Source organism: Xiphophorus maculatus, chromosome 23, assembly GCF_002775205.1.
Source record: "Xiphophorus maculatus strain JP 163 A chromosome 23, X_maculatus-5.0-male, whole genome shotgun sequence".
Lineage (NCBI taxonomy): Eukaryota > Metazoa > Chordata > Actinopteri > Cyprinodontiformes > Poeciliidae > Xiphophorus > Xiphophorus maculatus.
The window spans coordinates 17,893,506-17,919,863 of NC_036465.1; the positions used below are offsets into that span (position 1 = coordinate 17,893,506).

Genomic DNA, 26,358 nt, shown 5'->3' on the forward strand with positions numbered 1-26,358 from the left:
CCTCCATGTGAAACAAACCAGTGAAATCCAATGACAGATAGATTAAACATAGGAATAATATAAAAAAAAAACCTGAATACAGTTCAAGAGTTGAAATTTGTCATATTTCTAATTATTTAAGCTTTTTATTTTTGTGAAACCCTATTTGACAATAACTTCTCTCCTTCCCATGCAGCTTGACGTCACCTCTGCTCCTAACATAAATTACTATGGCAGCGGAAAGAGCAGAGGAAAATATTTTCAACACTAGTCTTCTTATTTATAGATGTTTACGGACGCTCTGCATCTAATCTTACCAAGCTTTGGCCAAGAATGGTCAGAGCTGTCAAACTTTTCAAAACTGTGTTATTTCCCTTCTACTTCACAATCATCCACTACATTGTGGATGGTCTATCACGTAGAAAATCCCACTAAAATACAAGAATTCAGATCAAAAACCGGAGAAGGGGCTCCACACATCTTTTCTGCCAAACTGTGGTACTTTTCATGGATTAATCTAAAGAATTGAGATTGGTATTTGTCTGTGTGATAGACTGCTGGTTGTCAAGTTGTCTGTTCTGTGCTGATGACACCCTTTTCAGTTTAGAAGACTTTTTATGCATGAATGACTCATAGGTCAGAGGGAAGTGTCTAAAAAAAAAGTAGAAATGAGAGAAAAGACAGACTTTCAGAAAGCCTGGAGAAATATTGATCAAAACAACTTCAAAAGATTAGAAGAAAGTCTGGCGGCTAGAAGAAAGCGTGAAGACAAGAGGGCTTGTTTAAAACAAGCCACATGCAATCTAATGGGTATAGTTGGCATTTCTGTCAAATGTGGGTTAAACTGTCTACTAGTCTTAAAAACAACACATCAAAAAATCCAATTAAAATGAATTATTTTAATCCAAATTAAGTCAGCGGCGCCATCAAGCCCCCAGAGCTTCGGGGGCCATAAATGCTAATATTTTAACACAGACCACAGATACATAAATGTAACACTTGTTTATTGAGATGATCAATGCTGCTAAATTTGATTTAATGGTTTCAGCATAGATAAATAAAAAAAATTTGGTAACACTTTATTTGACGGGTTGTGAATAAGACTGCATTCTGCATTTTCTTGATGAGCTTCTAGAGGTTGTCACCTGAAATGGTTTTCACTTCATAGGTGTGCCATGTCAGGTTAATAAGTGGGATTTTATAAATATATAAATAGTCATGAAAATAAAGAAAACCCATTGAATTAGAAGGTGTGTCCAAACTTTTGGTCTGTACTGTATATATATATATATATGGTTTCTGTTATGGTGTATCCCCTGACTGGGTGGGGACTTGTAGTTAAGTCCCCACAGTTCTGACATCCAGGTTCCTCCTTTTTGCCGTAGCATTTGTGTTGTATTTCGTCAATCTCAAGTTGTGATAGCAGTTGCCATTTGCGGATGTTGGAACACTGAGCTACTAGTTGTTTAGCACTTAGTGTTGACTGGGGATGTCGAAGTAACCATTCCTTCACCAGTATTTGCATGTAACCTCTCTGATTAGGGTTACTTGAGTAGTAGCATTCCAACAGATCCACATTTTCATCTCTCGCCCATTTCCGTCTTGTTCCAGTAGCCCATTTGTCATCAAGGTGCTCTGGTTCCCCAACACCTGACGCAGACCTTGTTTGGCCGGGTGACGTCTGAGCCGGCATGTTATGCATATTAGTATCTCTCATAGTATGAGGTAGGCAGTAGCTTGAAGGGTCTTGCCTAAGGACCCAGACTGGATTTGAACCCCGCCCTCTCGGGTGATATACTGATGCCTTATCTATCGAGCTATCCAGCCAGCTAAGAGAGAGAGGCAAGTCCTGAGAAGCCAGCTCAATGGCAAGAACAAAATCCGTGCGATAAACAGCTATGTCCTGCCAGTAATCAGATACCCTGCTGGAATAATTAGCTGGCCAAAGGAGGAGATAAAAGCCACAGATATTAAGACTAGAAAACTACTAACAATGCATGGAGGGTTCCATCCTAAATCCAGCACCCTGAGACTGTACACGAGCCGCAAGGAAGGAGGCAGAGGACTAGTGAGTGTGAGAACCACAGTCCAGGACGAAACAACTAAGATCCATAAATACATCAGGGACAAAGCCTCAACAGACAATGTGCTCAGTGAATGTCTCAGACAACAGGGAACGGAGGTTGAGGTGCCAGAGATACCATCATGGGAGGACAAGCCCCTACATGGGATATACCACCAGCAAATAACCCAAGTGGCTGATATCAGTAAATCCTACCAATGGCTGGAAAAAGCTGGACTCAAGGACAGCACAGAGGCCCTCATCCTGGCCGCCCAGGAACAGGCCCTAAACACCAGAGCAATAGAGGCCCATATCTACCACACCAGACAAGACCCAAGGTGTAGGTTGTGCAAGGAGGCCCCTGAGACAGTCCAGCACATAACAGCAGGGTGCAAGATACTGGCAGGGAAAGCGTACATAGAACGACATAACCAAGTTGCAGGCATAGTGTACAGAAACATCTGTGCAGAATATGGACTGGAAACCCTGAGATCAAAGTGGGAAACACCCCCAAAGGTGGCGGAGAACGCCAGAGCTAAGATCCTGTGGGACTTCCAGATCCAGACAGACAAAATGGTAATGGCGAACCAACCAGACATTGTCGTAGTGGATAAACAACAGAGGAAAGCCGTTGTGGTAGATGTAGCAATACCAAGCGACTGCAACATCAGGAAAAAGGAGCACGAGAAACTAGAGAAATACCAGGGCCTCAGGGAGGAACTGGAGAGGGCCTGGAAGGTGAAGACCACAGTGGTGCCTGTGGTCATCGGGGCCCTCAGGGCAGTCACCCCCAAACTGGACCAATGGCTACAACAGATCCCAGGAACAACATCAGACATCTCAGTCCAGAAATGTGCAGTCCTTGGCACAGCCAAGATACTGCGCAGAACCCTCAAGCTCCCAGGCCTCTGGTAGAGGACCCGAGCTCAGAGGATAAGAACCACCCGCGGTGGGTGAGAAGGGAATTTATATATATATATATATATATATATATATATATATGTATATATATATATATATATATATATATATATATATGTCTATATATATATATATAGATATATATATATATATATATAAATTTAGAAATGTGACAGGAAATGTTTCTGTGCAAACAATTCAGAAAGCACATCTTTTATGTGACAGATACATTAAGATGCACATCCTTGTTCTTTCTCAACTGGCAGTAAAATCCCACCAGGCTAACTTTCATCTGCCGCCCCCCAAATATCTCCATCCATGCCTCCACACTTCTATATTCTCTCCATGCTTCAGATAGGGTGATTAAAACCATAAGACCTGAAAGATGGCCTCAGGCAAACAGAGGCCTCTGGGGATAACTCAGAGAGCAAGAACGCGGGAATAAGAGTTATAGACTGAGACATAAATAGAGGAGAGAAAGGCAAGAGACACTACAAAGACAAAGAGCAGAAAACAAGAATTAACAGACTGCTGGAGAGGAGCAAAGGAGGCCAGATTGCAAAAAGAGAAAGAAACAGATATAAAGAAACGAGAAGAGAAACGCAAGATAGAGCAAAGCAACTGAGTGATATTGAACAAGGCAGGTCTTTCCAACTCTTTAAATCCCATCTCCTTAGAGATGGTGGGAGCCAGATGGACAGGGCAGAAGGTGTAAGGGAGAGGGGGAAGGGAGGTGAGAGAGGCACAGGGAGTGTGGTGTTGTCCTAACCTTGAAGAAGCCGATGATGCCCACTCCGTACTCCACACAGTATTTATCCAGCAGCTCTCGGTTCCAAGCGTCCAAGTTCACATACTTGAGAATGTTTTCATAAATCACCAGCGTGAAACGCCCCCTCTCCTTGTCCGTCAGGGTGGGCATGTCCCCCTTCCCAGGAGAGATCTCAGTCCGGTACTTGAACCGGCCGGACTCCAGGATGGCCACGATCTCCTGCCCCAGTTGAGAATATTGGCTTTCCACAAACACCAGAACCACAGGATCTGTCCTGGTCCCTCCGAGGTCCACCCCAGACCCTCCCGGGACGCTCCGCACGGGCAGCAGCCGGGACGGAACCACCCTTGGGTAGTCCGAGTCTGCGGAGGCTCCGTCGGGGCCGGACAAGCCCACCGCCGAAGGCTCTGGTTCTCGCTTGACGCCATAGAGGAAGTAGGAGAAGATGAAGACGCTGACAGTGCAGAATAGGAAGAGGATGAGCAGGGAGGTCTGCAAGGGAAGGAGGCGGACCAGCCGACGGAGGCGTGTCACGCATCCCAGCATCGTCTCTCGCCGCACTGCTCCGCCCCACCGGCCCAGCAACACGCCAAGGGGACAGTTCCACTCAGCGCAGGCAAAGAAAACAAAAAAAAGAGAAACAAAGAGACAGGCAGAAATTTCTCACAGCAGAGTCCGGATTGTTACAGAGCTAAGCATGGAGGTAGCAGCAAGAGCAGCTACTGGGAAAGGAAACAAGACGGTCACGTTGGCGCTCCCTCATGTTGCAGTGCCGCTTATGTCACCATGGCAAAGAAGTGGAGGGTTCGTGGACCGCCGGTACACACTCGTGCCGGAGCGCGAGCTGCAGAAGAGGGCGAGTCACCGGGGGAGACTGGTGGTGGAGGAGTCCATCACCTATCCATCACGTGAATCCTCCAACCATATCCTGCCGACAATTTGCCCCGCTCTTCTGACTGGAGAATAATCTCTAGAGGAAGCCGAGGCCGAGCAGGTCATCAGAGCAGCATCGTTCCCTCAGGGTACACTCCACTCCTAGGAAAAAAACAAAAGAAAAAGAGAAAAAAGTTCAGTTGAAATCCAGCAGCACGATACCAGCTCCTATAGAACAAACAGCAGGCTGCATTTGGCTGCTGTGTGGGTTCGATGGCGTGTGGGAGATGCGTGTGTATTATCAGAAAGTTCACTCCGAAGTAATCCTACTCAAAGAAACAGCTGCCAGATTCACCCTACACACACACACACACCTAAAGTATTTACACCCCTACAGCTTCTCTCTTTTTGTCTCGTCACGACAACAACCAATGTACTTCAATCACGGTTCCTACACATTTGTTTTTTAAATAAATCTGATCCCTCTTCAGTCAATTTAACTAATTTTATAGTATAAACACTGAAGTTTGCTGTGAAATTCTATGTAAGGGTTTCACTTTACATATGAAACCTGCAAAAGAAAAAAAAAACAGAGACATAGTGACAGAAAGTTATGAGGAAGGAATGAAGAAAGCAAAAAAAGAAGAAACAAAAGGAAGGACAAAGGAATGAATGGGTGGAGGGACATAATGTAGGAGAGAATGAAGGACAAATCGAAAAGAAGAATTGACACTAGTGAGGATGGAAGGCAGGGCGGAGGGAAGGACAAGACCTTAAGGACAAAGCAAAATGTGAATGAAGGAAGACAAGACACATAAAAGGATAGAAAGTAAAAATGAAGCTAGAAACGGAGAAAAAGAACGAATGAAGGCATTAAAGACGAGATAGAGAATGTGGGACAGAAGGAAGAAAGGCAGTAAACACAGGGAAGGATAAAAGAAAGAAAAGTTACTGAAGAAGGAGGTACACAAGTGGAGAAAAGCATCTTCACAGCATGATGTTGCCACCACCATGTTTCAATGGCAGATGGTGTGTGACCAATTACAAACATGACTATTTTTCTTCTAGCCACTCCTCCATAAAAGACAGATTTGTGGAGTTCACCATTAATAGTTGTCCTGTTGCCATTTATTTCCACCTGAGCTGAGGTTCCCTGCAGCTCCTCCACTTTTACTACAGAATCCTGAAAGGCGATGCAGCCTGTGTGCCTGCAACCCTAAACACACAAATAAAGCAAATATTCCAGGTCTTACAGACACAACACAATTCATAGGAGGAAGTAGAGAAAGAGAGATCCAGCACGAGCTTGTTCACAGTTCAATCCAGTGAAAACGTGAGACAGCACACGAGTGAAGCCATCAAGCCCTAAAAACCCCACACAGAACCAGCACCACAAAAAAAACAAGCCGAAGGAGGGGTAGCAATCCGAGCGCAGAGGCGTGGAAAACAGTGACAGACAGACCTGGCAACAATCAGACCCTCTCCTTTGTAGCAAAATCCTTCAGCACACTCAATATACATTTCCATACTCTCTGCAGACCGAACATAATACCTCAGCCTTTTTAGACTATCTCTATCAAGCCAAGTGTGAAAGACCCAGGATGCGGCGCGAGAACAGTGTAAAGCTCGGCACTTAGAAAAACATCTTTTGTCCATTTAGAGTGCTGGTGGGAGAAACGAGACGGAGCATCATTACCTTTGCATAGAAAATCCTCTGACCATTAAGTTGGAGAGCTATTGTGGTGCAACGCCTCCTCTTTATAAAACCCTCAACACCACATTAGAGTCGCATCCTTCTTAACTCCAAGGCAATAAACACTGACCACCAAAACTCATCTCGACCGACACAAATGGACATAAAAAGGATGCAATAATGGCATTCTGGTTTAATTAAAGGTGAATAACATTAAGCATATAAGTTTGCACAACTCTTTAAGGATATTCTATTGATTACCAAAATAATAATTCAAGCAGACGCAGCAGGACATGCGAAGAGAAAACGGTTGTATACGTCTAATGCAGTTGAGACTCATTCTGGCATTTCTCTACAGCCTCCATGCTTCCAGCTAAGATTAACAAGACGCATTAAATCTCGCTGCGAGTGGAAAGGCAGAAATCACACTTCTGTTTCTCTGACTGGTGTCCAACTTTCCTCTTCACAGAGATACAGAGACTAATGTAAAGAGAAAGACCGTGAAAAGAAAAAAAAATAGGTGGGTGTACAGAGGACGTATCATGGTGCAACAGACAAAAACCAACAGCTCCGGTCGCCTAGAGATCTCCCAGGGCGCCTTGTTTGTTCATTTCTAAGGCAGTCGAGGTTCGTGCCACAGCATATCAAAGTATGATTAGCCGCAGGAAGTGACTCCTGCTGGAAACAGCGAAGCAGACGGCCACGCGAGAGTGACAACTTCACATGACACAGAAGCCGAGGAGGGGTTTCTTCAGACCTCTGCGGCAAGAGGGCTTGAATCTACTTAAAGGAAACCAAACTCACACAGCTGCAAAAATGAGAGAGAGTAGCAAACAAGCACGGGTTGCTTTCAGATTTAACCTTAGGTAAAAATACCAGTTTCACAGTATTTCCATGAACATTTTAAAACAGAAAATGTATAACATGTTTGAGGAACTATATCAAGGTTATCAAGGTGGTATGACAATAAAACAACATTGACAACACTCTTTGGTGTGGTGTGGGCACTTTTACTGAGAGAAAAAGACTACTACTAGACTAACCACTTTTAGCAATGGTCTAAAATGATGTTGTAGAATAAATGAAAATTTTAAAGAAAGCCATATGTTCAATACATCTACGCATGTCTGTGGACCAATCATGTTGTGATAGATACACGATTTCAGTAGATAACAGAAAAGAGTAAAGCAATGCGGCTCTATTTCATCATCTGATGCTCTAAATCTGTCTGTCATGGAACATGTTGGCTTTGGAAATGTTGGCACCTTTATGGGAAATCACAGTCAACGTCAGGATCTGCATTTTCTGGAATATATAGAGAAAGATTAGTCTTCTCGAATCTTGTACTATATTTTCAAGAAGCAATTGATATCAGGAGCTCAAAGCTTTACAAAAAAGGCAACATAGCCTATGTTTTTCAGATGTTTGCATTTTACAAAGTGACAACTTTAGTAATTTAGTTGTTCTGATTACTTCGCTAGTCAGCTACTGGACAGACTGAGAACTCACAGCTTTGCAAGTGTAACTTTAAAATCAACTATTGTCATAATATTACCGATGACTGGTACTCTTTTATGTTGCAAGTCATAATAATTAAGTTATGGAAGAGAGGGAGGTGCAACCCACATTTCCTTGTATTCTTTTGAGTACAAGGAAACACACCAGCCTCCTTTCAGCCTGCTGAAAAGCAGTGCTCAACAACCATCGCGGAAAGCTGTCCTGCTTCATGCTCCTTAGAGGGAAAACTCTGGTCACTTCCACTGGTATTACAATTTAAGGACTTTAAGCTTTAGAAAATATATGATAAAAGATATTACACATTTCAAAATCATAACTGTTTGAAACCTTGTCATTGTCTGATACTGACAATCAGCCCTTGACTTGTTAAAGACCATCATCAGCTTTCAGCAAACTAACATTTTTAAAAGTACACAACAGAATAATAATAATTTTAAAAAACTCTTTTTACATCGTCCATTAAAACAGAATACACAACAAATCCTATTTAACATTGTCTATTCTGAGGACAGTTCAGAAACCCTTCCTCCGACATCTGATGTTTGTATATCAATTAGTAGTTTTGTGTTTGTTTTACTAATTTATAGTATGGAAGTGAGGGACATATTGCTTTTTGCAACAAGCTGGAGATCAATGTCTATGATAGAGGATAAGCTACAGTAAATGCACAAGCTTTAACAGTAACCTGAAACTCTCTCTTTAAAAATCAATTATTTGTCCACAAAGACATTTATAAACATATTATGTCTAATTATTTAATGAAACAGGAAAACACATATATTTTTTCTTCTTTTTTTAAAGTAGTTTCTTCATTTCCTGTCTAGGTTGATTAGGAAAAAGTCTCTAATTTATTTATATTTTGATCATGAGTAATCAGGCTCAAGATGTGCTATCTTTGGCCGATGTCCGCAGGGACCCAATAAGCTCCACTGCGACTCTAATGACCCTGCTGACATGACTTGGGAGCAGACTTAATGGTGACAAAACACACGCAGAGAGCCGATGCCTCGCTTCTTGCCCAGTTCACAGCAGACATGACTGCCTCCCGATGTTGACCTTCAGAAAGTGATGTGCAGCTGAAAGAAAAGGACGAAGACGGTGTGAGAGATGGAGGGTGATGGCATGAGACGGGAGGGTGAGAGCCGCGGGGATAAATTAATGGAAACCTCAAGGCCCAGAGTGCGAGGCAGTGATATTAGGAAGGCTAAATAGAGAGCAGGATACTTTAGGACATGATGAGAATATTGGATCAACTGCACAAAATAATGGCTAATGGATCTCAAATGTCTGCATGCCCATCTCACCTAATGCGTCTTCCACTTTACCCTCCGCAGGTACCTTTGGAGAAGCCACGTGAAAGTCTGAGATCCCTGTTCTACAAAATAATTGATTCACGAACGGAGAGAGAGGAGAAAAGAGGAGCATGAATATTTCATGGGTTTTTTTTGCAGAAGCCAATGAGAGGTATAGCCGGCAGACATATTGGGAAGGCAAGAACCAGCCAAAAGGTTTCAACACAACGGAGTGTTTCAGACTGCCAAAGAAACTCAGTCTTAACTCATGCATAAAGAAGAAGAGGAAGAGGAACGCGCGTGTTAACAAACCTTTTCATTCTCTGTGATGGAAAGAGCCCTGACTGAATGTGAGCTATGTAATTGCACACGTGGACTAGAAGTCTGGCAGGAGGGCTGGCGAGAGAGGGGGCGGGGAGAACCACGAGATGACAGGAAGGAAAACAGTAAAGGACAGAGAATGAAAAACAGCGAGCTAAAAGACGGAAAATCTAATTTAGGGGAGGAAATAAAGAAGAAGAATGACCCCTGAGGGTGACCATCAATCTGAAAAATTCAAATGTTCCCCTCATTATTTTATGGCAGCTGAGAAACGCAGAGAGAATAAACAATAGCAGGTGACGGACGAGAAGACGGAATAATGCTTTTCTTCGAAGTGGGTGGTCACTTCAAACCTGCTCGCTCAACAGCACGGGCAGCAGGCCAGAACCATACTGTTAGATTAATGAGAGATGAAGAGGAGCAGGGAGACTGAGGCTGCTCCTCAGCTGTAACAACTCTTGGAATAAACAACGCAGCAGTTGGCCATATGTAGCCTCCTCGTGCGTCCTGCTCCCTACTTCACCTCCCTCCCACCTCTGCACTGCTGCTGCACTTTGTTTAAAGTGTGAATAAGACTAAGTGGCACGGGGATTTGCGAGGAGAGTCAGTACATTAACACCATCAGACTACATGTTGGTGATCCCCTGGACAAATAAACTTCTAAAGGAGAGCCGGACCCTCACTGCCCCCTCAGGATCCGGCAGTGCCTTCGCCCCTCCCCCAGGCCCTCCTTTCTGTCATCTCTCCTTGCCAATCTGTTCCCCTTGCTGCTGACTGACAGAAATAAACGATGACCCTCTGTGATCAGCCACCACAGGCCTTGGCAACCACACGTTCTCCATGGAAACTCTGGAGATGCATCGTGATCAGACGGATGGAAACGGCACAGAAAGGGGGCAGTAATCCATAGGACACTCATCAAAAGGCTGCTGCTGCCGTTATCACTTTTCTGTCTCTGTGTATTGATGTGGATGTACCAAAGTGGCTCGACTGCAAAAGAGACAGACCTGGGAGACTCATTAGTTGAAGGTCTGATTGTTTGTTTATTCCTGAGAATTTGTTCAAACGCTTAGGGCTTTAAGAAAAAAAAAAGATGGTAATGAGTTTAGTTTGACCATTGAAATGTTTCAACGGGGCAAAGGACAAGGTTAAATGGAAAAGAAAGAAGCAGATGTAATCCCTAATCTGTAATCCTGTTAATGTTGACACTGCAAACAGTGCTAAATGTTCTTATGCTAGCTCTGCTAGTGTGGAAGATGACTTGAAGGGCGCAGATTGAAAAAACTAGGCATGGGCTGGTGTTTATTTTCAAAGTCCTGAGAAATCATAGTTTAATTTCTAAATATTGAAAATACAAAACTATTAAGTCACACCGGTTTTGATGTGTAAACTGTATTTTAACGTGATAACAGAGGCAGAGCATGGTTTTCTCCAGTCAGTCAAGACATAGCGCATCCCTTTTCCTCATGTTTTGCAGTGACTCGTCAATCAGCTATCTATAACGACTGAACGTTTTCTCTCATTAAGAAAGAAGAAGAAAAAAATAATTCTTTCTACAGCAAAGAACAACAGCAGCAGCAACAAAAAATGCAGACTGGCATGGCTTGGCTATCAAAAGAGCCCCACAGGTTATCTTTTCATGACAGACTGGAAAAGAAAAAAAGACATTAGCAACAAGCTACAAGAGCTGGCATGTCTTCTTATAAAAAGTAGCCTGTTACTCATTGGGGCAGAAAACCTTTAATTATAACAATCAAATTAATTAAAGTTGCACAAAAAAATTTCTCTGGGTACAAAAACCAGTCTGACTTTAAATTATTAGCAGTAACAGGCTTATTGCTACACAACAATAAAAAATAAAAAAAAAGTATTTTTCTGTGAATAAAAAAGTCATTAAATATTGGTGGACATCTTCCAGTTTTTATTTTAATACTATGAAATTAAAATATTTTTTTACTCCTCAATCTCCTACCAGACCTTTCCTGAAAACAAGTTTTTAATTCTCTCGATTGTTTTAAATTCTTTCTGCGCTCTGCTCATTCATGAGACGTGAGACGACAAACTTATATTTTTGTGATGCTGACAGTCCACAACTCCTAAAACCGCTGAGCTTCCATCAAAAGCAGCAAAAAAAGCAAAGCCGAAGTACATTTTTCATTTGCATTCAGACTCTTACCCTGTCTTGCGGGAGATTAAACTTCAAAAAGCACAAATTTTCATTTTTTCTTTTGAAGCACATCTAAGACGACAAACAAGCGCAGGAAGGGAGCAAGAGTTAGTCTTCTTAAAGAGGGTATATTTAAAAGCCACCGTCGTGTTCCCTTTTTTATTCTTTTCCTCCCCTCTTAAGCCAGCCTTGGCAATCACCAATATAAAATCAATCAATCTGAAATTTGAATTCCATTTTATGCACCCATTGTGGTTGCCGTGATTAAAGGCTTAGGCTATGAAATAGTGAGGAAAAGAGGCACCGTGTCTTCACTCCGGCTTCTGCCTCCCACCCGATCTGAATGCACAAGCAGGCGGCTTCATTTCAGCTCCAAACATTTACAGCGACACTTCCCTCTCTCTCTGTCTCATCAATTCATTTCATGCTGCTGCGTGAAGGACAGGAGACTCGGGAGGGAAATGTTGTTTTGCCTTCTAATTCTCGAGAAAGTGACTTTCAGACAATTTGCCCAACTGAGCCATGTGGCAGAATTATCACATCATTTTTCAGCAACTCAATTTACTGTCCCCAGGACAGAGGCAATTTCACATGAGGAGGAGGGGGGAAAATGCCTTTCTATTCGCCAAAGCCCCTCCAATTACATCTCAAGGCCCTACTTGAAGAGCGCGATCCCAGCACTGTCGTAATTGAAATGATTGCAATGTTATTCTTTGACACAATAATGGGACAAAGAGTGAAAGAATCATCTTCAAACACAGACAACGGAGAGCAATCTTCTCCTAATAGCAATAATGAAGAGAATGGGAAGACAGCAGAACTGCGTCCAATGGCAATTAGAGACATTTCTTTGCACTGCAACTGTTCTGTAATTTCTGCAAAGGGCAGAGCAAGATCCTAGCTTTAGACTTTCATTAAAGGGTTCATGCCACAATCCATCAACATAGATATCGTCCTCAGGAAAGATAGCTAGAGCAGGCTCAGGCGTAATGGTTTGACTACACATTCATATCATGTGAGGCTGATTATGGCCAAGATGAATAAAAACAGGGAGGGCAGGACATAAAATATACATGGCACTGCTGAGCTATTTTAATCCCGAATAGGCTCCCTAACCTGCCGTCTTCTTTAAATCTCAAGCAGGTGGTATCCGAACAGAAGGATCAGAGGGCATTGGGAAGTGGAGAACGGATTATTTCAGAGTGGGAAAAGCAGCACGGATGAGTATTAGGAGCCACGGGAGAGCATGGGAGGGAGAAAGACTGGAGAGCAGAGCAGAAACAGCAACTTCATCAATACCCCGTTCCACATGCAGAAACATGCAGTTCTATTAAATGGTCAGTGTGAAATTCTCACAGTACGATAACTTTGAGTAAAGGACAAAAACACCAGTCACTCTAGCTCTTCTTCTGGTATCTCATTAAAATTATTTTAAACCTTAGAAGTGATGTGATGAAACATTTTTGAGTTCTAGCATCTTAAAAGTTTTGTATATTTTGTCCATTATGGCCTGTGTGGTATAAGGACAGAAATCTAAAATAAAAATATACAGCTGAATCCAATTACTTTTATTCAAAACATAATAAACATAATCCCTGTTTGCTACAAACCTAATGCTTAAATGTAAATTTGTTGCAAGGATGTTTCAAAGCTCAACCAATAATTTCAAGTGTTTTTTTTCTTCAGCAACAAAATTCCTATACAAGAAAAAGTAAAGGAGTCTTTTTTTTTTAGTCAGTTCACCAGCAACCAATTTAAAAATTACAGGATCATCCCATCATGAACTCATATGTCCATAAACTTTATTTGATATTTTAAACTCAGAAAAGTGCATCAAAGTATATACTGGTGGCTGATAGTGGGATTTTTGAGCAGAGAAACAAAGTACAACATCCTGGATGATACTGGTAGAGGTAGGATTTCTGAATCCATCAGAAAACAACAACAACAAAAAAAACAAGACATTGCTGAAAAAAAAGCACTCATGATTTTGTGGCATTTACCCTGCCAGTCACTGATCTTCATCCAATTATTTGCTGAATATTTCATATTCATTCTAATTTTAACAAGAATGACTTAATAACACTAAACTTTGCAGGTTGCTGTACTGCCTTTTAAGAAATATAATAAGCAGGTTTAGAAATTGTGCCAACAGTTAAGTTTGTCTTTCTTCTAGCGGAGGGAGACATGTAGAGGTCTTTCACAGCAGCAGGTGGAGGACTACAGCACTACTCTACGTAATCAACAGCTGGGGAAAACACCAGTTAATCCAATGTTTCCTGTGGCATTAGAAGCAAAGCTGCAACAATCAATCGTTTCTTGACCGATCCCTACTGATTGTTTTCTTTGAGGTTTGATCTGCTCATTCTGATTTTGGTCAATCTTCAACTAAAAAAGAACAAAGCAGTAAGAGCAGGATGACTAAAAGATTTTTTTTTCTTAACTCTTGTAAACCTCGACATCAGAAAATGGCCGATGGCTGCATTTAACATTTGCGTATTCTCATGCTGTCTGCTAGCAGCAACAGTCTCTCTATTTATAGGCCCTCTGTGGCCCATTTACAGACATGGGGACACTGCATGTGTGCAGTAAAAATCATCGGGAGATGGACAGTCACACCATTGTTTTATGCAGGGTGATGTCTAAATTAACAACAGTTTAATTCATTTGATTACACAGTGGACAAATCATGCAGATAATGACGGCGCAACAAAAGAACGAACCGATTCAGCCAAATGGACGGAAATAATTGACCTCGCTTTGGAGACGGTGCACATGACTTCATCTTTGAGTGACACTGCGCACCATTAGGCAGCAGCCACAGAATGAGTGACCCCTACAGTGAAATACATTATCATTTCCTTCATTTGTCTTTTTCTTTAAAGTGTTAGACATCATGAATATGGATGTCCTGCGGGGATGAAATTATGGCAGCGACATTATTTGTGTTGAAAATTACAGGGCGGCCCCTCAGACTCTTCCCTGAGAGGAAAGAAAATGCTGCTCACTCAACTGAATTTCTAAGAGACTCGAATAGGTTTGTAGTGACTCGGACAGCCGGCATCAGGCAGAGGGAGGTGGTGGCAGCAGGACGAATGGGCTAGTCATTTATCATTTTTGTCAGTCTTGGTAAAAAGGGGGGAAAAAAAGAAGTCCAAGTGTGTGCGTGGAAGTAGGGGGTTGCTTTCATATAAATTGAGCGTAGGTGGAATCAATGTGGCGTTGCTGGTGAAAGCAGGGACAAGGGGGGGTGAGGGAGAGCCAGATCAATGCTGGAGGGAGTGACTGTTTGCTCCCATTGTTTATCCACTGTCATCTCAGGACACTACTGAAGGACAAGAGAGCATGGCGGGCAGTACAATGACTCCACTGGGACAGAGGAATCATAATGGGTCCCCTCCTCATGTAGATAATAAACATCACTCAGAGGTGAAAGTCAAACTGGGTGCGGATAAGGCGTGTCTGTCTGTGAATGAGAGCGCTGGTGTAGGCGTTTGGAGGGGTTTTGGGATCTGGGTGGAGGGGCCAATGGCAAAGAACAGTACTTGTTAGAGTAGTTTTATGCAGTCACTCAAACCAAATGGCAGTTTAGTTGGATTGTGTAAAGATATACAGAGACATTGGAAAAAGACCAGAATCGGCACAAACCAGTGACATGCTGGGTAGGAACTCCAAAAGTTTATTTTATCCTAATCAGTGAATGCATTAAGAGTTAATGGGTAATGGTAACAACACTCTTCTATGTGGGTGTGCTGTTACTGAAGGAGAGCCCAAGTTGTTAATTTTAGTTCCAGTGTGATATTTAAAATGAAGTCAGATGAAGCACAGAGATGTACAAAAGCTAAAGAAATGAAACTATGATCTTTAACATGTTAAGTCATTTTGCTGTTTGTCCAGGCTATGAGAGAGAGCAGGATTTGTAGGAGATAACAGCAAGGCTTTGCGTACTGCAGCAAAGTTGCTGTGTGATCCTTTTGAGCCTTAACCATCTGGTATGAAACCTTTGTGATTTGAAAAGGCTGGCAGTCTTTTGGAAATCTCTAAATTAAAATAAGGATTTATTTTTTCTGAGGAATACATACAGAAATGTAAAACTAGCTGAACTAATAAATAATATGTGATGCTAAAGACTGGTTTACTCTCCTGCAGTATTAACGCAACATTCAGGAAGAGAGCGGCAGATATCACGGTCAAACAACGGGGAAGTAATGGGGGTTTCCCCCGTCAACCTGTCAGTTCCCGAAGCCTCTACAACCAAAAACCCCATAAAAGCACATGCAGGGTAAATGTGAGCTCAAAAGGACCGCACACAGGGTAAAACGCTCACGTGGAATCCACTCAACCCCTCATAGGACTGTGGGAGGGTTAAATCACTTTCTAAAGAATATAAACCAAATTGTACAACAACGTTGCATCTTCTTGCAGTAGTTCTCTCTCCTTAATAAAGTCACTGTAGGAGCTACTGCTGCAACTAAATGACTCATTTTCACCCTATAGATTGTACTACTGGCTCAGATCTCATCTGCTAGCTGTGTTTCTTTTCTAAAGGAAGCCACTAAAGCAGCTACTGCCTCTTTTAACCCTGTGTACCTTTTCTTCGACATAGATCAGTGCTTCTGCGACCCCCAGTTGTTGGCAGCGGGTGGCCTCTCACACTGAGCCAGGTTCTGCTGGAGGTTTTTTCCTGCTAAAAAGAAGTTATTTCTTTTCACTGTCACCACATGCTCCCTAAGGAGAAAGTATTGCTTCAAAATCAAACACTTCTTGCATAACAAACTGAACTTGACTTGACTGAATTGTATTATAACTAGGATCAAACTGGAATGTATTTAATTAAATACAGAATATATGATTGGTCGTATATTTCCGTATATAAAATTGCATCAGTTTGTCTTGTAAGATGCCTTGAGATGACATCTGATATCCCATACAAATAAAATCTGAAGGGAGCTTTAAGGGAAATCAGAATCTGTATCGGCAGATCAAAGTTTGGCAATGACCAGATAATGGAAATTGGTGAAAAAAGTTAAGATAGGTGCATCCCTGCAAGGATTAACCAGTGCAGAGCTCTGCATAGTTTGAGAGCAACTCTTACATTTGCTTCAGTAGCCAATTTGCAGCCCTCATTTGAACCAGAAATGCAGCTGTTAGAAGCAAGAGAAATAGCTGAAAACGATTAAACTAATTATAAAAACCCTCAGGCAAGCTGCAACAAAGGCTGCTGGGGCGATATAAACAATATAACTGTCTAATCTGTTCAATCAGTCTGATGGACAACAGCAGAGATGCAGGCAAATCCTGCCTTGCAAAATAGATAAGTATAATACGTGCTCATGAAATGATGATGAGTTAGATTCAAGAGGCTGCTGCGCAAAATTCAGGTACCATCATACCCAGGGGAGCCCTTCCTCTCCTTTTCCCTTTCTCGCCTACCTCTTCCATCTCCCGCGCTTTCATGTCCAGATAAGAAACGGCCCGCACTGATCCGTCTGATTCGCGCAGCAGAAATACGTTCCCATGAGAACATCCCGGCGCGGAAGAAAAGCTGACACAAGAAATGATATTCTGTTGGGCCGCCCATATTTTTGCTTGCAAGATCAAGCAGATAAGGAGTTTTCCTCCAGCATGAAAAGCACACTCCTCCCAATCATCGGCTCGCTTTCAAAGCACAATCAAGAACAACAGATAACCGAATGAAAGTGCAAATTTATCCACAGTGTGCTCTACATAAACAGCACACACTTGACACAGCCCCCACCGAGGTAAACAAAGCAAAGACACTACATGCATAAAAACAATTCAAGTGCAGAGGAAGGACCAGTATCATCATCAGCTTACTGCAGTGACACCATTACAATCCCAGTCGTAGGTCCAGTAATGAATTCTACAAATAATCATGTGTATTTTTGAAGATTGGCCATAAGAGAAGATTTTCTGCCATCTCACAAACTACAGGTAACCGTACAGCTTCACTTTTCAACTTTCCGCTAAATCTGTTATTTTCTATGCTAATACTGTAACCAGAAACTAGCAAAACATAACAAAAAATAATAACAGCATGGGCCAAGAGTGTCATCACAATAATTTTCCAACATCACAAAGTGTATTCAGAAATGATTTTGCATGCTAAAAATAAGCTCACAAATAACTGAAAAACAATATCTGATGCTTTTTTGTTCATGTATGGAAGAGCGGCACAGAAAATATCTAAATTATACCTTTTTTCCAGTAAGTGAGAGGAGCATCTGTCTTACAGAAGGCCATCATCAAAACCTGATTACCTCTGCAATGAAGAGGCCAAAAGTCGACAGGGTTTCTGGACTGAGCATTTAATAAGTGCTGCCTGGGTGATTCACCAATCTGTTGGGAGATGAGAACTAGATTCAAAATTTGTATTTACTGGCTGTGTCACTAAATGCTATCATTGGTCACACAACCATTGAATGATTAAGTCAGAAAGTAGTCTACCTGTAGCAAAAGAGTTAATTTTATGGTTTTACCAATTTATTTTTTTACTTTCCTACAGTTTTGAGAGTATTTCTTAGACATTTTGGGTTTAATCTGTGGTGATTAAACAAAGACAAGGTGAGGGTCTGTGGTGTGCAGCTTAGTTGCAACACAGATTAGATTTAAATCATTTTATAGCCTCATTAGGAGCAGATACATTTATTGTTTAAATCATAGAACTGAAATGGGGAACAGAGAAAAACAGAAGAAACTTATTTTAGCTCACAACTTCTGCAATGTGTTACAGATGTGAAAACAAATTATATCTAAATTTTAGGTGCAATGTTGTCCGGACTTTGTATCATCTTTTTGGCATAGCGTCAAGTAAGTAAGGTCCAATAGTTAAGAAATGTAGTGGGTTATTTTTCTGTCCTTTAAGGTTACGTAGTTTATTCTGATTTGCAAATTCAATTAATTATCAATCTTTGAGTCTGCATCAGCTTAATGCCAATTCTTAAAGGCACAACAAAACTAAAAATAATTTCTTAAAAAAATCATTGGGACACACAGCTAAAGTATGCTATAATTTCCCCAGCATTCAGTGCACATTTTACGTGATATATAGACCATAACCATTTACAAAAACAATAACTGTTCTGGTAAAATGTTGATATGGAAAGCATTACCATAGTAATCCTTTTTAAACTAAGGTCAGCGTTTGAAGAAAATATGTGTCAAAAGATATTGCCGGTGAAGGCAATGTTTTTTGCCTTCCCAAGCATAAGTATTTTCAAATGTACCAAAGAATCCCTAACTTTAGCTTACTTTTACATTTGAGAAGGCAAGCTCAGTAAGAGGTACAATAATTAGTCAGTGTTTACACTACAACAGTGAACTGAACGAGGCAGAGACCAGCAACTTTGGTGTTTATGGCGAGGATTGTAAAAGAGGAAGAAGGTCCAGACTCACAGACAAATCTGTTTTTACATCAGTCTTTCAAGTCCATCAGATCTAGAACTAAATATGAAACTTTAAGGGGACATCTCCTTAAAATCTGCGGGAAACAATAAACAACAAAAAGCTAAAAGATGCTGAATAATTGAAGAGATTGTTTATGGCAGGTCTCCAAATCCCTCTCCCATAGGTCCTTCAAGCTTCCCTGAAATAAACAGCTCTGCCTCAGCCCACCTTTTTCTGTTTCATAGTTTTATTTTAAACTTTACCACCGGCACTCTCCGAAGCTCTTTACCTGAGCCCAGCCGCCCTGCTTTCCCTTCCTGTGCTGCCGCTCTGGGACCAGAGTGTGAGGTATGCGTGGGTGTCACAGAGCTGACAGGTCTATCTGGGCTCTGTCTACTGTGCTGGCTATTCCCATTTCCCCTCTTCATTGCCGCCTCTACAGCTGCTGTGTATCCAACTGTGACACCATACACATGTATCAGTTTACAGAAGGGGGGTGTTAGCTGGAGGCTGTGCAAATGGTCAAACTTCTCACCAGGCTGCATGCTTGGTGTACGTATTGGCCTTATACGCTTTGGAGCCAAAATGGTAAAATCAGGGAACGAAAGAGGCAAAACTTCTTGCATTTAAGTGTGGAGAGACAGCAATCCACTTCCCAGCCCATTCAAGGCTGGGAGCAGCCTGTCAGAGTTATGGATTAAATGCTGCAGAGCAGCATCGCACAGACACACATCATCCCTGACAGTTTAATGGCTTGTATGTATATGTGCTCTCATGTGTGGAGAGCCACAAACGTATGTGTGCGAGCATGTGCGTGCGGATGGTTTTGGGTCCTACCACCTGATAGCTAAAGCAGACGGTTAATTCGCGGGTTAGCCTTGTAAAATCTGAAATCCGTCTCCTCTTAGCCATCCATGACGGGACTGGAAGCCTCCTGAGTCAAAGCGCCGAGGCGCAAGCCGTCACCATAAACCCCATGTAACACATTTCTCATTTGATACGCCTCTCAGCCGTTCGCTCTTGTGAGCACACAAACAGCCATTTCCACTCTGTCACACACACACAGACTTGCACAGGCAGACAGATTTGTGACACTTTTTTTTCATCCTCCTGGCTGTAACAGGTGTGGTGACAGAAGTGGGGTGGGGGGTGAGAGGAAGAAAGCCGATCCAGTCCTGAAGTCTCCAATCTTGCCAAGACATCTTCTGTCCCAATGTCATCCTTCACCTCTTCAGGGGAAACTTCCAATCAGAGCGACAGATCAATACACCCTAGCCTCGGGACATGAGGCTTGAAAGCTAACTAGGAGCACTTAAGGAGAGGGGGATCTGTATTGATTACAAAGAGTTAATGAGGCCTTATGTGCTAGCTGGGGTCTTTTGTGACTAGAAAGGCATAATTCGATCAGCTCATTGATACAAACCAGTGTACAGCTCCAATAAAGTTAAAGATTTACTGCAAAACACTAAAATCTTAGAATAAAATGGTCAACATTTTAAAGCCACGGAATCTATAAATATTGTGAGAATGGACCAAATGAATAATAAGTTGAATTCTAGTGTTCTACAACGCAGAAGAATAATTTCAAATTACCTTTTTGAACTGCAAAATGTCTTTGTAGCCAACCATCAAACAAAACAAGAAGTGTGTATGATATAAATGACGACAATTTAGTCTATTGTAAAATTCAAGGAAAATACTAACTAGAGTGATTCCGCTGTAAGTTTTTATTAGAGCTCTTGGCACAGAATATTGTCCTTTTTTGTTATTCTGCTCTTTATAGAATGAAACTGATAGCCTGCTTATACTAGCTAGTTAATTAGCCAGGCTACTTACATAGCAACTCTGTCATCTGGTGCTGGACAGACATGCTGTATTAGGCTCTTAGCAAACTAACTGTACTGTTGAGAAAACATTACTTTAACAACAATAATGGCTAATGTTCCTGTAGTTTCCATGCCATGAGCCTCTAAACAGAATTAATATTAGATGTCCAGGATACTACTTCCTCCCACTCATTGGACCAATTGCCAAGACTTCATTACATGAGCTCATGTTGGAGCTAGAGACCACGCATTGAGCCCACGGGGCTAAGCCAGTGATGCCAATCTTCATGTTTAGGCAGTTTTCAGCTATTACTTTTCCATTTCTTATTGTTGTGACCTGACCAAATTGGAAAGGAATAGGTTATAAAAATATGTTCCTTTACAAAAGATAATGAAAGAATAACATTATCATTCTTTCACCATATTAAATCAGTGTTGACCATACAAAAAAGAAATCAAACTAGTGATTTTTTTTAATCTGCTCTACAAGTAAAAATACATAGTAGAATAAAGTTCAGAAAGCCACGGCCTCTTTGCAGTGGTATAAATTATTTAGCCTGGCCTTTTCTAACCCTTTAATTATACATCAGTGTTAGAATAACAAAGGATGGGGAAACTCGGCGCGTTCTTGCTTACAAAGGCGTCGACAAAGAGACCGGATGGGGAAACTTTAGCCTCTTGGTACCAACAGGAGGAAGCAAAAAGTCCTCCGGGCAGCTTTCCTCTGCTGTCTGGCTTCGTCTATGACGCGTCTACCTTACCCATCGTGTGATCAGAGATCAAAGGGTTAACTGAAACTCTGGCCTATAGCCTGAGCTTACATTATTCAGCAGCTTGTTACAACAGCTTGTTCCCTGATCTCACACACTAGGAGACAGAGCTGGAAACTCCAAGGACGGGGGGACGCTGGGGACGAAAGCCGGATTAAGAAAGGAGATGATAAAGAGACCAGGAGGCTAGAGAGACAAAAGATAGCACAGAATATGGGGTGGACCTGAAGAATGGGGGGTAGAGAGGTGAGCTGCAAAGGGGAAAAAAATGTGCCTCTCTGGTATGAAAAGAGGTATTGAGAAAAAGAAAAGATGAGAAAGTGGTGAAAGATAACATGCAAGCACAGGTGGATAACACACAAAAGAGAGGTGCCCATCAAAATGAGCTTGTTGCCCTCAGGCAATTTCTCAATATAGACATTTAACCTGTGAACACATATCTGTTTCTTTAGCTTAACTCCCTATCTCTAACCTAACAGCTAACATGTTAACAGAAATAAAAAATAAAAACAATTAAACCTGCTGAAAGTTTACTTAATTTTTCCTGTAGTTTAGAGTAAAGATGTAGCTCAGAGAAATTTGCTGGTGTTTGGAACAGCCTGATATTCAGCTTTAACTCAAATAACCATTGATTTCATATTTGTGAAGACACCTTTGATGTAGTTACTGAGTTAAGAAGACGGAAAGTTACAGTGTCTCTGCAAAGTATTTACTACTTTAGATGTTTTACTATTTTTATTATTTTTACAAATTAACCATGATCAACAAAGTTTGTCTTTTGTGACAAAATGAAAAGTTTTAATACCAACGTAATTACTGATTTTTACAAAATAAAATATGTGAATGTTAAATAAGATTACATAAACATTCAACTCTTCAAGTCAGTGTTTTATTAGAAGCACCCTGGGCTTCACAGCATGGAGTCTGTTTGGAAAGGTCTCAGTCAGGCGTGGAGATATGGATGTTGGGAGTCTTTTGAAAATTCTTTTAAAAAATTATTGGAAAAGATTTAGACTCTGCATACAGCAGGAAGGGAGCCTGTACTTTCAGCAATACCATCAGCAGTTATCACTAATATGAAATGGACAAATTCAATCGTTTGTAATTTTTTCTAATTATGGAAAACAACAAAAAGAGTCAGACTGCAGACTGGCTTTCCATACAAATAGCATAAGAGGCTAAACATATGCTCGCATTATATTCAGGATCAATTTGAAATAAGAAGCTTGGAGGTTTATCCACAGTGATTCTTTCCAAATCTATGCTACTAAAGGATTGTCTGCAGAAAAAAAGAAAGAAACGAAATAGTGCCTACTCAGCGTGGCTTGACTTGACTCCACTTGGTTGTAAAGGTTTCCCACTAGAAAATACTATGTGGTACTATTACAAGGTACCACCCTCTTTTGAGAACCTATTTCACTGGGGTTCAGTCAAGATGGGCCGAACACCTCAGAGGCTGTTGGTCACCGATTGTCTGGGGGGTGGAGTCGGTGGTATTGCCATAAGTGCCACTCTCACACTTTCCTGTGCTTCTGAGTCTTTTCTGGCTCTCTTCTGTTTTGAGTCGGACAAAAAGCCACAGACGGTTCAACTTAGCTTCCAAGTCGCCATTGTTGTGCTGTGCTTGTGTCGCGTACAGGTTAAGTTGCGCTACTTGTCGGAGTCAGCTGCCGCCCACTATATCATGACCCCACCTGCTAGTGTTGTTACTCAATTGTAATGAAAAACCACTCGAACCATGAAGAGATAAAGTTGAGTCAAGTCGAGCTGTGCTGTAGCGGTACTAGTAAAAAAAAGGGTCTGTAAGGTTACTCTATAATGATCAACAAGTATAATGTTCTTCTCCAGCAATTACTTAATATATGCATGCACAATTGATTTACTGTTTATTATATATTTTTTACATTTTATGTATCAAAATAACCTTATTTTGTATAATTTTACATAACATGCTTAAATATATAAGACAACTGACTGTTCAGTTTTTTTGTTTTTTTTCTAAGTTCCATGTGTAACCATTCTGGACAACAATTTCAATACTAATCAATATAATTGCGATTCTAATTTCTTTACATAACTGAGCAGAGCTACATTTATCTCATTTTTGCACTGCACTCAAGTAACATATATTCTCCAGTTTTATTAGACACTAGTGAAACAGTGCCTCACACCCACACAGGGAAAATAACAAAGCAAAACAACATCCATCAGATGAGCACTGAATTGACAGCAACCATGTTTTGGGAGCGCCCTGTTTATAGATCCAGACTTGTGCTGCTGCTCACTGAGCGGGCTCCTTTTGTTCATTAATTGATTGGCCTCCCCTGCTGGGCCTCAGTAACTAGGTTACACAGATCCATGAAAAGAGCAGGATCGCCCCCCCGGTGAAACGCGGCGGATCGGAGACTCCAGAAGCTGGAATCCGACTGTTAATATAACTAATGGGAGTGAGGACGGCAGTAACTTTATTGAAATCATCCTCATCTAATTAAAGCTGAGCAGCTGATGAGAGCGGAGAGCTGAGATGGAGGTTGGTGGAGGCAATGTCACAGTCATATCTGCTGAAAGGCCGAGGCTGCGGAAAGGTGGAGAGAAGTGACAGGGTGATGTTCACTGTCCATCTGTGACACTTTGCTTGCGCAGAGTGGCTGGAGAGATCTTGCGTCTCACCATTTATCTAACTGTCACTCCTTCTCCCAGAAGAAGATAAGTACTCTAAAAACTGTACCATGAATGTCGTGCTCGGACATTTCACTCATCTTAATTGTATTTTGCACTCCAGTGAGACTCAACAAATTAGTCAGAGTTCATTTATTACTGAGAACGTCTTGCCATGTTCACTGTTTCTGAAAGATGAAGCATTTAAATATGGAATCAAGCTTAAAAAAGCCATTTTCATGCACTCAAAGCCAGCTTGCAAACCTAAACCTAAAGCTTGTTGTTTAACATGTCGGATTTCTTTATGTATGAATAATGAGTGTCTTTGACTGACTAAATCTTAACTCCTGAAATTCCAAAATAAATTTTAAGAATCCTTTCTCCAATTCATTTTTCTCTTTTTAACATCTGTTAATTTAAAAGGTCATGAACAAGAAGGGCAGGTAAGTTGATCGCATTAATGATAATTAAAGTAAATTAATGGCAATCCCTGAAATTTCTAAGAGACTGCAAAGTCATCAACAGTTTCAGTAGTAATATTATTATAGCAGAAGTTCAGGAGGAACTTATTACAAACCTATGTTTGGTTTGAAGTGCAAACCAAACAGCAACATAACTTGACACAATTAGTAAAATTATGCTAATGTTAAAATGTTTTACTGGTAGACTTCTAATGTTAGTACCACAGCAGGAGATAAAATACTGTATCAATTATTTTTCCAAATATGTGTTTTTTCTATACATTTTTATATTAAGCTGTGAGCCATCAATGACACGTTTTAGTTCTAAAATCTGAATACAAATATATTCAAAGCAACAGAAAAAAACACTTTATTTTACATAATTTATGTAAAGTGAAGACTAACTTTTAACATGCTGAGGTGATTACGCCTCCATATCTTAGCATTATGGCCGGAATAAATGCTGTTAGAACTGAGTGTACCAGGAGAATGTTGTGTTCAGACAAAATTGTCTAGAGGAAACTTTGTCCGATAAATAGAATTGGGCTGTTTGATTATTTGTGAAGTTTGTGAACTGAGATATCAGATAGGAAGTTCTGACTTTTGCCAGAATCTACAACCAGACTGTTCCCTCTGAGGTTTTACTGATTGCTCTCTTCTGGTTGATGACACAGAAGACAATGAGACCATCTTACAGGAAATGCCAACTACTTGTTGATGAGCTAATTTCCGTACAACTGATAACAATTCGGAGCCTCTTCTGGAGCTTTAACAGGACAACCTAGAAATCTATCTAATTTTATTTAAGTTAGCAGTTTTCATAATAAAAAAGAAGTAGTGATTCTTTGAGTCAGACACAACAAAGTTTTCTTTTCTGGTGATGTTTGTGATTGCAAATGTTTCGCTGGAATTAAAAATAAAATCCTGTAATTTAGATAAATTATGAGAAAGAAGACAAAAAGACCAGTCAGTTATAAAGTCATCTTTGTTTTTTGGAGATAAATAGTGGGAAGTTTAAATTGTATGTAAACTAAAAATAAAAATGTGGAGTTTATTTTGATTCTTAATGCATCAGAGCAGATTTGTAATACATGCCGTTTTGCAGAAGAACTACCTTTACCAGTTTAACAAAATCAGAATCAGCTTTATTGAATTCACCTAAACGTTGAAGTCTGTCAAGACACAAAATAACACAAAATGTAGCAAGAAAAAAAACATTTAACACCAATTTTAACTGGCAAATAGCTTATACAAGACAAGTTGTACGTTTTATATTTATTGATTTTGCTCTTAATATAACCAACAGATCTCTAATTTGTAATGAGCACATGCCTTTGCAGTGTGACCAGTAGCATGGACCGTATGCATGCCAGTGGACCTAATCGTCACCTTATCGTCAACTGTGCTTACTGTCCTGTAATTCCAACAGTAAGCAACAGTTGGGCGGAGAGTTCAAGATAAGTATGTACGTCTCGTCACAGGGATTTGTTCTAAATGAGGAGCAAGACTTTCACTGCCACAGTGTTTGATAAAACTGCAAATTGAAGATCATCATGACCTACACAGACAGAAGTGCAACATACTGGTCAGACTGTGATGCAAAGGCAGGCAAACACGTTCCACTAAAAACCAAAACGTTTT

At 41.0% G+C, this 26,358-nt stretch overlaps 1 protein-coding gene across 2 annotated transcripts in view; it reads right to left on the reverse strand.

The window, feature by feature from the left end:
- Positions 1-26,358, reverse strand: part of ndst1 (N-deacetylase and N-sulfotransferase 1) — a 67,913-nt gene that overhangs the window by 19,074 nt on the left and 22,481 nt on the right. Inside the window, exons 1-2 of one of the 2 annotated variants that reach the window (XM_023328386.1) lie at positions 17,877-17,897; positions 3,732-4,766 (exon numbers count right to left, since the gene is read on the reverse strand). In XM_023328386.1, coding sequence (XP_023184154.1) covers positions 3,732-4,277 — 546 coding nt within the window. In that variant the 5' untranslated portion in view covers positions 4,278-4,766; positions 17,877-17,897. Of the gene's footprint in view, positions 1-3,731; positions 4,767-17,876; positions 17,898-26,358 lie in introns of those variants that run through there. The other variant, XM_005795305.2, reaches the window with a different exon arrangement.